The sequence below is a fragment of the Purpureocillium takamizusanense genome, chromosome 9 (genome assembly GCF_022605165.1).
Source record: "Purpureocillium takamizusanense chromosome 9, complete sequence".
NCBI lineage: Eukaryota > Fungi > Ascomycota > Sordariomycetes > Hypocreales > Ophiocordycipitaceae > Purpureocillium > Purpureocillium takamizusanense.
This window is the reverse complement of record NC_063076.1, coordinates 1,678,617-1,690,965: the sequence shown is the minus strand read 5'-3', so window position 1 is coordinate 1,690,965 and position 12,349 is coordinate 1,678,617. Positions and strand designations below refer to the sequence as shown.

The following is a 12,349-nucleotide window of genomic DNA, read 5'->3' as shown; positions in this document are numbered from 1 at the left end:
CTTCGGCAGGTCTCACCACGTGCTCCGAGCAAATCAGCATGCCATTGATCTTTGGTACGTAGCCTCACGGCGGACGGAGGCCCGAGGATACGGATTCGAGCCGGCACTCCAGTATCATCTTGTCAGCACCACGTTCGGACTGCCCGACCACCACGGCGCGTGGAACTCGGTCGGACACGACAGCGGCATATCCATCACGAGCCAGGATGTGTGCCGCTGCCGGTTCTCCGTTCCCCTCGATCTGCACCGTGCGTGCGTGCGTGTTGCCTGCTGTTGATGGGTCGACACCTGCATGGCCGCCCGCATCCCCATTCTCTGACAAGCATGCTAGCGACGTGTTGTGCGACGTACCATTCGAGCTGTTCCTCGTCCCAATAAGGCTCGACAAGCTGCGGCATGGTCACCGTCAACTGCCCCGCCCAGCTTTCGGCACGTCTCTTCCCTGTCGAACTCTGCGGACGCCGCGGTAAAGGGCACCACCGTGGAAGACTCGATACCTGTAGTTCCGATGCTCGCTTGCTGGCCAACATGAGCTTGCCGCTGAGCTGTATCGCCAGCCGCTGATCTGTTCGTGCGCCGAGCATTCGTTCTTCAAATTGATGGACGCTTTCACGGCCCCTGTCAACCTGCTGGGAGAGGGCTGCTGAAATGGGCGGGGCCCCGAGACAGCCCAGGCTCGGAGAATGTGGCACGAGACAAGGCGACTAATTGGGTCTCCCTGTCGGTGCTGAAGCTGACATCACCAGCCCGGCAGACCGACAGACTGGATACGCCGGTGCTCCCCTTGTATCACGCTCTCGTCGGCAGCCTGTTGACCACCGCATGGCAGAGCCGGACAAATCGACTCACACCTTCGTCATCGTCACATTCTGTTGGTGCCGCGACACTTGTGCTCAACAGTATATACTACCTACGTACGTGCTACCCGCCCTGGGTGGTCGTGAAGGGATGGACGTCTCTTGACGCCCACCACCACCGCCCGCAATTTATTACTAGCAGCGGACGTCGGGTGGAGGCAAGTGGCCACGAGGTACCGCCAAGGTATCGACGTTTGTCTCGTGTGGGGAGGGGTGTGGCTGCAGCAAGGGTCAGCCTGTGAGCGATGCGATCCCCGGCCACGACCAGAATTGGTCACGGAGGAGGATGCGCCCGCCGACGAGAAGCGGAACCATCGATGAGAACTCTCCGCATTGCTGATGAGGGCCCTCCTCCAGGGATCGGCCCGGTAGACGGCAGGCGTGCGGCGGCGCATCGTCCCATGGCCCTTGGCGCCGTTTTTGCGTCGAGACACTGTTGCGGGCTGCATCGACGCAAGGGAGCGAGACGGTGCGTTGGTTCGACGACGAATCGACAATGTAGGTACTGCGGCCCTGTTCCTGAAACACCCTTGTGCCTCAACCCAGGCGTTGCTGGACCTTGGGGGCACAAACCACCGGGCGAGCAACGCACTCTCCAGATGAGGACGCATCCGCAAGTGCACCACCAACCGAGCATCTCTCGCTGCCCTGGAGGGCTGGGGTGACCCGCGACACATACTTTTGCGCATGTCGCCGACGGATTCGCCGTCTCCGTCTCCACCGGCTGCGGGCGCGGAGACGCAAGACGAAGCCCAGGGCATTGATAAGCAACGCCGTGGTGCTGGAAGAATACCTACCTACATACATACATGCGTGCGTACGTACTGAACCGCGACGCCAGCGTTGGCCGGGCCGGCCGCAATGTTTCACGCCGAAGACAAGCGGCTATTTGTCGTGTGATGTTACGGGATCGAAATTTGGCAGTCATGAGGGCAGAGGCAGCAAAGGAATGCGAGATGGGCTCTCCGTCTTATTAGCTCCGACTACACAAGCCCATGTCTCGCCACGCCCAAGACAAGGCGGCCTTCTCGGTTCATTCCTCCTTCATTTCGCCGACCATAAAGGGCTCGGGATCCCCCCCCCACTAAGCCCGTCTATCCAGTGATGGTGTTGCACACACAGTCGTTCAGAGGGCAATCATTGCCGAGGCCGCGGGACTGTTTGCTCACTATCCCTCGAAGGCTCCCTCCCACCACCATCCAGAAGCGTTTTTCCGCATTCGAGGGGCTCGACGGCAACTAGAGCCCCTCCTATGGTTGACATGGGGCGGCTGAACTCTTCTGTCTGCCCTGGGGCCGATGGCCCTGGTCGTGCCAGCCGTTGGGGCCCCGGCTAACGACAGAGACCTGGTCTAACGAGCATCCTGGATGGCATGCGCCGAACTGACAGGACGACCCTGGCTGACAAGGGCGCTTCTCGAGGACATGGCACGCGGCGGCCGGTTCATCTCATCCAACGTTGCAGGCTCGCCCGCCCATGCACAGACGGAAGTACATATAGCGACCCATTCAACAATCGTCTTGAAGCGCCAGTTTCTCTCGGGATCACTGTACAGTACTGTGCGGCACGGCACAGTACCTGGTTCATGGCCCATGGAACGGGTTGCTCAGAGTGCAAAGACGACGGGTGGCCCTGGCGTCGCGATCTCACTGCAACGGCCGGACACTTTAGGGCCGAGGGGACGGACACAACCTCCTCCGGCGACACGGGCGGGCGGCCGGGCGGGCGACAAGAGGCGACTGACTGGTCGCACAAGCTCGCAACATTTCACCCGGCACGCTGGGCTGTTGGGCGTCTTGCTATGCGCCAACAGAGGCGAGCCGAGGAGTCTCGGGGTCGAGTGGATCGGCTGTTGCGTTGACAAACGGACGGGAAGCTTATTCTCCCTCTCCATGAGGCGCCATGCCGTGGCTTGGGGTCAGGCGGCCGGCGATGAAGGCACTGGATACAAGTTGCATCGATCATTCATGCCTTGCCGAGCCCGCATCTCTTGGCCGTCTGTCTCTCCAACCCCCTCAATGCAGGACACGGCGATGCCATGCTGCGCTGCGATGTGCTGTACATGGGACCGTGCAATGCTTCTAGGCACTTTGTACGCATGTACGAAGAATGCACATACAAACGTGCGTATTCTACCGACTACGTACTACTAATGTGCCACACTTGCTGATGAGCGCACGTCATGCGTGCGTGCGCTCGTGCGAACGTGCGTGTGTATGTGCGTGCGTGCGGCATAATGCCGCCGTCCTTGAAATGCAAGCTGCAGCTCTCGCGGGCCGCCTGCTTGTCCCTGCCCGCCCGCCCGCCCGCGCCGCCGACCGAGTGCGACAGCAACTCATCATGCATGCGGTTCCATCCATGTTTTTTTGATCCAATGCGAACCAGCGAGCGAGTGAGGGCGCTCCGCTTGCGCCGGACCAGCCCGCTGCACTCGATGCGAATGGGGCATGGCGCCGCCACCTTGGGCTCGCTCGCTCGCCCGCCAGCCATCCGCCAGCCAGCCCAGCCCAGCAAGCCATTGCTGCTGCTGCTGCTGCTGCTGTTGCTACGTACTGCCGTTACGAGGTGCGTACTAGGAGTCTGTGATGTGGAGGTAGAGGTGGAGGTGCACGAGGAGGACAGAAGACGATTCTGAGTCCGTAGCCTCGCACGCACCCCCGCTGTTCCGTTCGTCGGGCTGGTGTCCGAGACGAGACTGACGATGGGAGAGGGAGATGTCGATATTAGTAGTACAGTATAACGTTAGTACGTACCTTGGGTAACGCACAGTGCTGCACTGTATAATACACGGTCATTTTCTTTCTCGTCTGCCTTTTTTTTTCCCCTTGCCAATCCTTCTTCTCGATGCGGCGTCTCCTGCTGCTCCTCGTCGTTGGCCGCTTTCGCAGACGCAGCCCCCAAGCGCAATGATGATGGATGGCGATGGTGGTGATAATGGTGATGATGATGATGATGATGATGATGATGATGGATCGCCCCCAAAAAAGAGATGATCAAAAGTGTCAAGTGCCAGAATGTGGCCCCGGGGTTCCGCTCGTGCCCGCCCACTCGCCACGGACGGAAGCCTGTCCTCCTCGTCCGTCCGTCCGTCTCCACCTATCTTTTTTCCTCCGTCTCGGCCAGCCTGGCACGGATCGTGGGTGGCACAGACGGAGGAGAGGAGGGAGGGAGGGGTCGTGTTGAAAGAGAGTTCGTGCCTGTTGCTGCTGCTGCTGCTGCTGCTGCTGCTACTGGTTCTGCTGCTGCGAGGTCCCGATCCCGGAACGGTTCCAAGGTGCCGCCGCGGCCACCACCACCACCCACCCACTCCGTCATTCAGAACTACTAACCTCATCTAGATTCCTTCGCCATGTACTGTACTGTAGCTACGTGCCTCATACGTACGTAGCCGCCGCCGCCGCCGCCGCCGACTCCATCCCCCATCGATCCGTATCATGTACGTACTATGTATGTCAGTACGTACAATACATGCGCGCCATCTCCATCCATCCATCCATCCATCCATCCATCCATCCGTGCCTCCCCGAGTCGGCCCCCCGGCCCCCCCGCCCTTGGAGCGTTCTCGACACCGACTTTCGAGAAAAGCCACCCCACCCCGGACGCCATTCTTCGGGGCGCGATTCGTCGTCGCCCGTCCGCCACGTTTGGCGTTGAACCCGCCAGGCTGGGCAGGTGGAAGCGTGGCTGCAGGTTTTCTCTCTCTCTCTCTTGTCTCTCTGTCCGTCTGCTTTGTCTGCTTGGGGGTGGCTTCTTCCCCTCAAACCCCACTGGTCACTACGTTACTACGTACATACATACATACTTCCTCGTTGACCCCCTCTGCTGCCCGCTTACTGTGGCGGGAACCGGGCGTGGCTGGCAACGGCGGGCGGGGACTGGGTGTTGTTGGTGGTGGTGGTGCGTGGTCATCGAGCCCGCAAGTACCGCATGCGTGCGTGCGTGCGTGCAGTGCAGCAGGGGTGCTGTACGGACGGATGGACGGATGGATGGCAGACAGTTGGACGGACAGGTACGAAGTACGTTACAGTACAGGCAGATAGACTTGCAAAAGGTTGCGCGCGGGTTGGCTCTTCTTTCTTTCAAGGGCGCGCGGCAACATGCATACATACATATGTACTCCAGTGAGGGGTCCGTCGTGGGCTGCGAGTGAGAGCTTATTCCAGCGTCCCGCCATATATGCGGGCGTACAAGCCCAACGCGAGTGGAGTACGTGCTTCAAAGTTCGTCAGTTGTTCCATGATGGCCGTATGCGGTTTCCCTGCTGTATAGTGTAGATGCGATGCAAAAGGGTGCGGGCATCGGATGGACTTGAGCCGTCCCCGTGGGAACATACGTACGGAGCATCTTGGAACGCAATCCCATGCCCACTGCCGAGGCCATCTTCCCCATGGGACATGGGGAATTCGGGCCGGAGGCGATGGCAGGATGGATCTTCATACAGACGAACCGAAGAAAAGCTAACCCGAGACGACCACACATGCCCATCCGTCTTCTCTTGAAATAACCCCAGGGACACGGCCACATGGCCCCTCTGATCGTGCGTGACGAGGCATTATACAGTGAAACATCCGGGATACTACACGGGTCGAGGCTTCTCACAACGTGCCACCGCCATTTGATAGCTCAAATGGGGCATCGTTGCCCGCGGCGCGAGCCATATCTATACCCGCATCTGCTTCTAGTTCTACACCACGGCACAGACAGCAAAAATATACGAACTAAAAGGCGTAGAAGAGACCAATCACTCCCAAGCAGAAGGACTGATGAGATGGCAGTTTGGGCCACTTAGTACATACAATACAGTACGTACGCCCGAGACGGATCGTCAACCGCTATGCTCCTCTCGCCGACCGCGCAGACCAGCTTGCGAGCCACGTAGCCGAGATAACACTCGCACAAGAGAATGACATGCCATTGTGCAATGCCCCCTTCCAGCTCGGCTGCGACTACGGCTGCGGCCGACGCGGTGCGTGGCAGTAGACGACGGACTCGTCTTTCACTCGCAACGGAGACCGAAAGAGATTTCTCATCTTCTTCTTTATCACTCACAACTCTCCTACATGGCACGTACTACACGCACACTCCGTGTCTCGCCTCTATGACCCTCAGACACTCGGCTGCCCGGAACGCGGCACAGCGTCCGCTCAAGTGATACGAGGCATGCAGGAGTTAGTTGAGCCGCTGATGAGCCTCGACGCAGAGCCTCGAAACGGTTCCAGATCGGCGGCGCGCAAGTCCCGTTGTCGTCGCCTCTCGTCACTGTCGACGGGCCGCATATGAAACCCGACAATGGGCTTCTGTCAGGGTTGTCCTACTCGCCACTCGAGGCCTTGGCCGCGTACGCACGCAGCAGCGGCCGCTCAGGGGGCTCAACGACGACGAGCACCAACGGCAGCCCGGTTAGCGGGACTCACCAGTACATGCCTGCTCCTGTACAGCGGCGGGAGTCGTCAGCGATACTCTGAGCTCGGTGAGACGCTATCTGGATTAAGGGGCAAACGAGAACGGCGACGAGCGCCCCCCACGCGTACGGACGTTGCGTCATTCAGGGGCTTCTACGCGCGCGCCGTGTCTACAACGCGACTCTGGCTGGCTCACCGCGCACACCCTCGCCAGTTCCGGCGGGGCTTAGCCACAGCGGCACAGACGGAGAGGCGTCTCGCTGCCGTTGCGATGCTTCGTGAGCGGGCTGCTGCAGCGCAGCCATGGCGGACGGACGTAGACGACTGGTGTGACAAGCGAGCCTCGACGGGGGGCTCCTGTGCGGCAAACCGGCGATGACATCGAGAAAAGTGCGGAGAAGAGCAGCGGCGAAAGTCATGGGGAAGCGTTCGTCACTACGATGGGCGACGTTGGGCGTGGTGGCCACGGTCAGTCAGGGGCCTTGCTATGGGTCGTGTTGCTCAGGAGGAGGGGAAAGGGGGGGCCGCCAGCAGCAGCATGGAGACAAGACAAGTGAGCGTAGCGAGGAAGCAGCTAATGAGGGTACAAACAAGGTGCGTAAAGGCCACAGAGATAGATCATGCAATGGAAGTGCGCTCAGCATACATACCATACCATTCCCTCGGTAGCCATTAGGTCATCGGTGAAGCATGACTCGGTTCAGGAGGCCCCTAGGATAACGTGATACTGCAGAGCTCACCCCTCTCCTCCTTTAGTGGTCGTCAACGTTGTTCATGTCTACTTTTATTTCGCTCCCAGACTAGCTACTTGCTACTCTTTGGGCGAGTTTGTTAGCTCATCAAGGAGGAGAGATTTCCTGTCCAACGAGGCAATAGAATCAGGGGCGGCCGTCGCGATCGATAGTCCGGCCAAATGTGGGCTGCTTCATGAATCTTGCACTACCCCTGTCTTATCCTTGTCCGTATGTAAAAGCATTTCTAGGAGAAGCGACCTTTTGACGCGTCTCTCTACTGGCCAAGCAAGAAGCTTGCAAGCTACCCAAGTTACCACCAGAGACCCCGTCGCGCTGGGCACCGTTGTTCAACATCGCGTTCACTCACCACTCGCCTTTTCTTTTCACCATGAGCAGGTCTCGGCCCTGCTCGGGTCCGTCTTGCGATCCAAGCTTACTCAAGCCAAGGCCTTTTGCTATTCTTCTTCATAAGCTTAGTTATCACTTGTAAGGCCTCCCCCCCCCCTTCCCTCCCGGGCCAGCCTGATCATCAGGGCGCCCGACGGCCATGGCCGACTATTAGCACATCATGTATGCCTTGTATGCCCTACGCGCACCCTCCCGGAGTGAGTAGAGAGGCAAGGTGCAAAGTAGCTTGGACAATCGCACGACGAGTGGTACCTGCCTATCTCACCTGCTGCCGGCAATGTCGATCCCGGAAACGGCATGCACATCATGGTACAAACATTGTACAACCGTTCCTCCCTCCCTGCCATTGACTGACGACCATGAATGAACGACGCTCGCTTTGCAAGCTGACCGCTGCCGGCACGGACTTCGTGCCGCCTCACATATATACCCTTCAGAGACACAACCCCCCCCCCGCGGGCATACATGTTCGCATTGTCGTACATTGACCCCTGTTAAAACATAGAGGCTGCGGGGCGATACCGTTTCGACGATGTTGGGGGGGGTTTCACCCCCCCGCATATGTACCAATGTAACTACGTTCGGCGTGTCTGACATGGGACGACACCAGGCCTTGGCAGCGCTGCGCGACGTCGGTGTGGAAGGCAACCTTTCAGACGATTTCGCTACTAAAGACGATCGGGTTTGTCTCATTCAAAAGCGTTTGTGTGTGGCGATGGTTTGCCATTCATGTCATGGCCATGAGGAGGAAACATGACAAGGGCAGGCTATCAGTAATTATCACCAACAACACCATTGAACCTCAATACGGTACCTTGACCAATACGCCCATCAAAACGTCTGGCCTCCCCGCCCGCGGCTACTAGCAACACAAGCATCTCTCAAGGAGCGCACTCGCCACCACACGAACGAGGCCTCGCCAAACCACGCCGTTCCTGCAAAGCAAAACGACCGACCTTCCATAAGCGGGAGACGCCATCTCGCCAAGCTAGCATCGCCCGGCGCAACCCCCCCCGCTTGTAGTCACCCAGATAGGAAAGCCAACACAATGGCCGAACTGAACGGCACACACGCCGTCTCCATTGGGGTAAAAGAAAGAAAAAAAGCCCTCGTCATGAGACCCTTAGTCACCGGACGAGAGTTGTGTCTAGCATGTTTGTATTCCGTACTGCGGTAGGTAGTAGTGAGGTAGGCTCACGATTTGATGGATTGGTGGTGGTGGTCACAGTTTTGGTTCTCACTCACGGGTCGGCATCCGCACCCGTGTATGTATGTACATAGACTCATCAAGCGAAAGAAGCCTTTTGTTACTGAGCGATGCGGTCCTGGTGAGACGATTCGTTCGTTGAAGACCGTTGCGCGGGATCCGTGCGGCGGCGCTCTCACACGTGCAGATGCACCACCCCTGGGGGGAGGACAAAAGGGGGGAAGAAGAGGGGAGGGAGCGAAGCAGGAGGGGCGGTAACAAAGGAAGGATCGCGCAGTCGGGCCGCAGAGAATGGGTGTGGCATCCGGGTCATTCGTCGAATAGATGGCAGCCGCGCTCGCTTGCATGTTATTAGCGAGGTTCTCGCGGACGGAACCGACGTCCCGGCTCGGGTGTTCCTGAGACATGCCGCCCGTTGGGAACCGAGCTGGTGCTCATTGGTGAGGGATCACACACACACACACGAGTTTGGTCCCACGATGCCCTCTGATAAGAAAGGCTGCTCGGGTGTCGTTTCCGTCACAGCGCGAGGCAAGAAGATTCGGGAGCGGTCGGGCGACGAGGACCATCTTGAGCTTATTCATCAAGAGGCCTTTCATGTTCGCAATCTAGCGAATATGACGGTGCAAAACGCAACATGACAAAACGCGACGCTTCCTGTCCTCAGGCACATCTGCAAATCGCACGCAAACTCGTCCCTCTTCTTGCGCGTGGCTGCCAAAGAAATCCAGGCTCCTCACTCCTTGCGCATGTCCGGCCCCTCCCGCATCACTCGACTCTCTTCATGTGGTCAGCGGGGAAACGGCTCGCTCGGTTCGTGACTCGTGGTTCGTGCATCGGCTGCGTCGTTCGTCTTCGGTCAAGATCTACTGGGTCTTGAAGAGGAGGATGGCGCAGTGGCCGAGGTAGAAGTAGATGAAGTGCTTCGTCTCTGTGCGGCCGCCGTATCAGCTCCACTGGTCACTGTCGCCTACGACGTAGCGCGATCGATGACATGAGGGGAGGTTCATCTCGGGACGTACCGTGCGTCACGAAGCTACCAAAGTTGCGGCCAACGATGCAGTGCCAGGTCGGGCCCTTGCGCTCGTCAAACTGTGAGTGCTCCTGTCAGTCTGGTCACAGTGCGAAAGCTACTGGCTGCAAGCCAGGGGCGTGGCGTTCAAGGAGACTGACTGTGCGCTTGATGTGCTGAGCAATGTCCTGTTTACCCCGTTAGCAGGCACGCTCTCCAAAGCTCCATCGGGGCGCGCTGTATAGGACCTTCTCAATGGTGAACTTGGCCATGGCCTCCTGGGCTATATCGCCGTGTCAGCCTCGCGGCGGGACGTGGTCCATCGTGGAGCTGGCCAGAACGCACCAACTTCGATCGACTCTTGTTGCATGTCGTCCGTCTTGTTCGCGTTAGCAACGGCGCTGCATGGGTCTGCGGTCGAGGCGTCTTACCATGTCGGCGGACTTGATCTGAGCTGTGACGGCCGTCAGCAAGATGTTCAAGGGTCCAGGGGGCTAGGGCGAGAGCGTACCCTCGAGCTTCTCCCGCGGGGCAGACGGGGTTTCTGCCTGCTTCTCAGACATGTTTGCGGCGGTGGGTTTCGTTGACGATTGCGGGCGGCCGGGGAAGGATATCTGTTCTTGGAGCTGACGTCTTGTTAGCAACCGTACGTCGCCGCGTCACGGGCGATGGTCTTTAGAGCCCTGGACCCGAGCGGCCGACCGACCGACCCCTTTTGAAGGTGGGCTACGGATGGCTGAAGCTAAGCTGGCTCAGGTCTCGAGGAAGGAGAGCTTCTCGGGAGCGATCGTACCGAGGGAAAACACGGGGCGACGGGTGCGTATAAGCGATGCTTGGGGACGCAGCGATGATGACGAGGGGTGGCGGGGGAAGCGGTGATGTACGATGCTCGTGAAATAAGGCTGCCCGTGCGTGCCCGTTCCTTGTTCTCGGAGCTGAAAGGAGACGACGGCAGGCACGGGAGCCGCAAGGCGCCCAGCAGGGCACGCGCACCCACCTGCCCGGGGCGGCTCCACAGTAGCTCGCTCGGTCAGAGGCACGTACTCCGTACAGCACCTGGAGTTAGTACCTAAATTAAATCATTTGGTAACTCGGGAGCGCGAGCGCCCGATTGGACGAGACGCGGCTCTCCAGGCGTCTCGTCTCGCTCGTCTCGCGGTCGCACCGCCAACGGACTCAGTCTTCTTTTCATCACCCGTTGATATAATTACCAAGTCGGTTCAATTCATCTACCAATTAAGTACCAACGTTACAGGGCGCGATACAAGTACCTCATGTACGAAGTAAGAGGTACGGGGGGCGTCGGATCCTGCCTGCCAAACCCACATACGTCCACACATACATACTTGGTACTTGGTTAACACCTTGAAACTCCAGACGCAGTCAACCTCGCGTCACCCGCCAACTGACATGATTAGTGGTGGTTGCATTTCGGGACCTTGTACGACGCCGTCGCCATTCTGCAGAATTCCACGTCCTTGTCCGCCAGCTTCATGAAGCCATAGGTGAGGGCTCTATTGGTCCCATCCCGCTTGACCTTGAAGTTGGCGGACCCGGGCGTGTACGCGCCGCAAGCCGAGCGCACCTCGGCCATGATGAGTTCCACGTCCTTGGCCGACGTCTCGGCGAACTCGAGCTTGGCTTCCTTGCAGGCGAAAGCGACCACGTCTCCCCTCTTGGAGTAGACGGACAAGTAGTTGAATTTCTTGCCTTGGCCTAGCTGGGACTGGAGGTCCTGCACCGCCGCGTCCGTGTCGTGCTTATCGGCGCCGTTGCCGCAGGTGCAGAACGTGTTGAGGTCCTCCGACTTCCAGGGCGTGTTCTTCGTCTCCTCCCGCTTGTCGTAGGCCGAGAGGTTGAGGTCTTGCGGCAATTCGGCGTCGTCTGGTAGGCGGGTGTGCACCTCTTGGCCGCGGGCGTCCAAGGTCACGGCATAGATGCCGTCGGCGGTGTTTCGGGGAACTATGGCTGCGCTGCCGAGAGCGGCCATTGCGACGAGGACAAGAGGCTGCATGATTCCCACCGACGAGGTGTAGATGCGGTGCACTCGGTAAAGCGTATGTATGTATGGAGTGGTTATATAGTATAACTTATATCTTGGTGCTCTTCTCATGGTTGGTGCCGTGCAAGGGAAGCGCGTCCATCTAATATACCTACGTACGCAATACATACATACACAACCACTCACTGCACCTTTGCCGCGACTGTAAAGCGGCTGTGAGCCAATACCCTCAAAAAAAGAGCGCAAGTGCCATGACTTGCAGGGCGACGGTCGCGTAGCGTTCGTTGGCCCGTCTTGCATCACATTCAGCTTCAAGCTGCCCGTGCTCACGTCGCGCAGTGGCCAGTGCCAACTGTATCAGACAGCACCTGGCCCGCCCGCTCACTGAACCGTGGACACAAAACACATGGATCGATGCGCTGTGCCCCAAATACGGACGGCTCAAAGCTTTGGAGAGAGGCATCCGCTGAAGCGAAACCATCAACCACCTCCCATCTTGTTGCGTTCATCGTGGATCAGGCGTTGCGGCTTCCTCTTCCCAGTTTGATGTCATGACAGTGCTCATCCTCCTCATCGTCGCAGACTGGCGCATGGTGCTCTGCCCTTGCGCGCTTGCGAGGGCCAACTTTTCCCGGAATACCGTATCTCATCAGAATCTGTCCGATGCTCCTAAAAGTAACCCTCGATCGATCAAAGCAAGGCCTCTTCCCATGCGCTCGACCCCGTT

At 58.7% G+C, this 12,349-nt stretch overlaps 3 protein-coding genes across 3 annotated transcripts; all 3 read right to left on the bottom strand.

Annotated features, from left to right (window-relative positions):
- Positions 1-33: 33 nt before the first annotated feature.
- Positions 34-584, bottom strand: JDV02_009345 (uncharacterized protein; the record flags this gene model as incomplete). The annotated part of the gene is made up of 2 exons (XM_047990997.1): positions 34-106; positions 352-584. The coding sequence occupies 2 exons, from the start codon at positions 582-584 to the stop codon at positions 34-36; spliced, it is 306 nt and encodes a 101-aa protein (XP_047847007.1).
- Positions 585-8,876: 8,292 nt separating this feature from the next.
- On the bottom strand, positions 8,877-10,543 carry DYN2 (Dynein light chain). Its single transcript, XM_047990996.1, has 8 exons — positions 10,414-10,543; positions 10,132-10,246; positions 10,052-10,074; positions 9,966-9,999; positions 9,869-9,903; positions 9,782-9,808; positions 9,631-9,700; positions 8,877-9,539 (listed from the first exon to the last, which is right to left on the bottom strand). Exons 2-8 carry the CDS (start codon positions 10,181-10,183, stop codon positions 9,475-9,477), a joined length of 306 nt encoding a protein of 101 aa, XP_047847006.1. The 5' UTR covers positions 10,184-10,246; positions 10,414-10,543; the 3' UTR covers positions 8,877-9,474.
- A 491-nt stretch (positions 10,544-11,034) lies between these two features.
- On the bottom strand, positions 11,035-11,610 carry JDV02_009343 (uncharacterized protein; the record flags this gene model as incomplete). Its single annotated transcript, XM_047990995.1, has 1 exon — positions 11,035-11,610. One exon carries the CDS (start codon positions 11,608-11,610, stop codon positions 11,035-11,037), a length of 576 nt encoding a protein of 191 aa, XP_047847005.1.
- Positions 11,611-12,349: the final 739 nt, after the last annotated feature.

Coding starts and splice junctions, on each gene's coding strand:
- DYN2 (XM_047990996.1), bottom strand. CDS start 10,183: ATGTCTGAGAAGCAGGCAGAAACCCCGTCTGCCCCGCGGGAGAAGCTC. Junction 10,075..10,131: donor CCCGCGGGAGAAGCTCGAGG/GTACGCTCTCGC, acceptor CGGCCGTCACAG/CTCAGATCAAGTCCGCCGAC. Junction 9,701..9,781: donor CTCAGCACATCAAGCGCACA/GTCAGTCTCCTT, acceptor GAGCACTCACAG/TTTGACGAGCGCAAGGGCCC.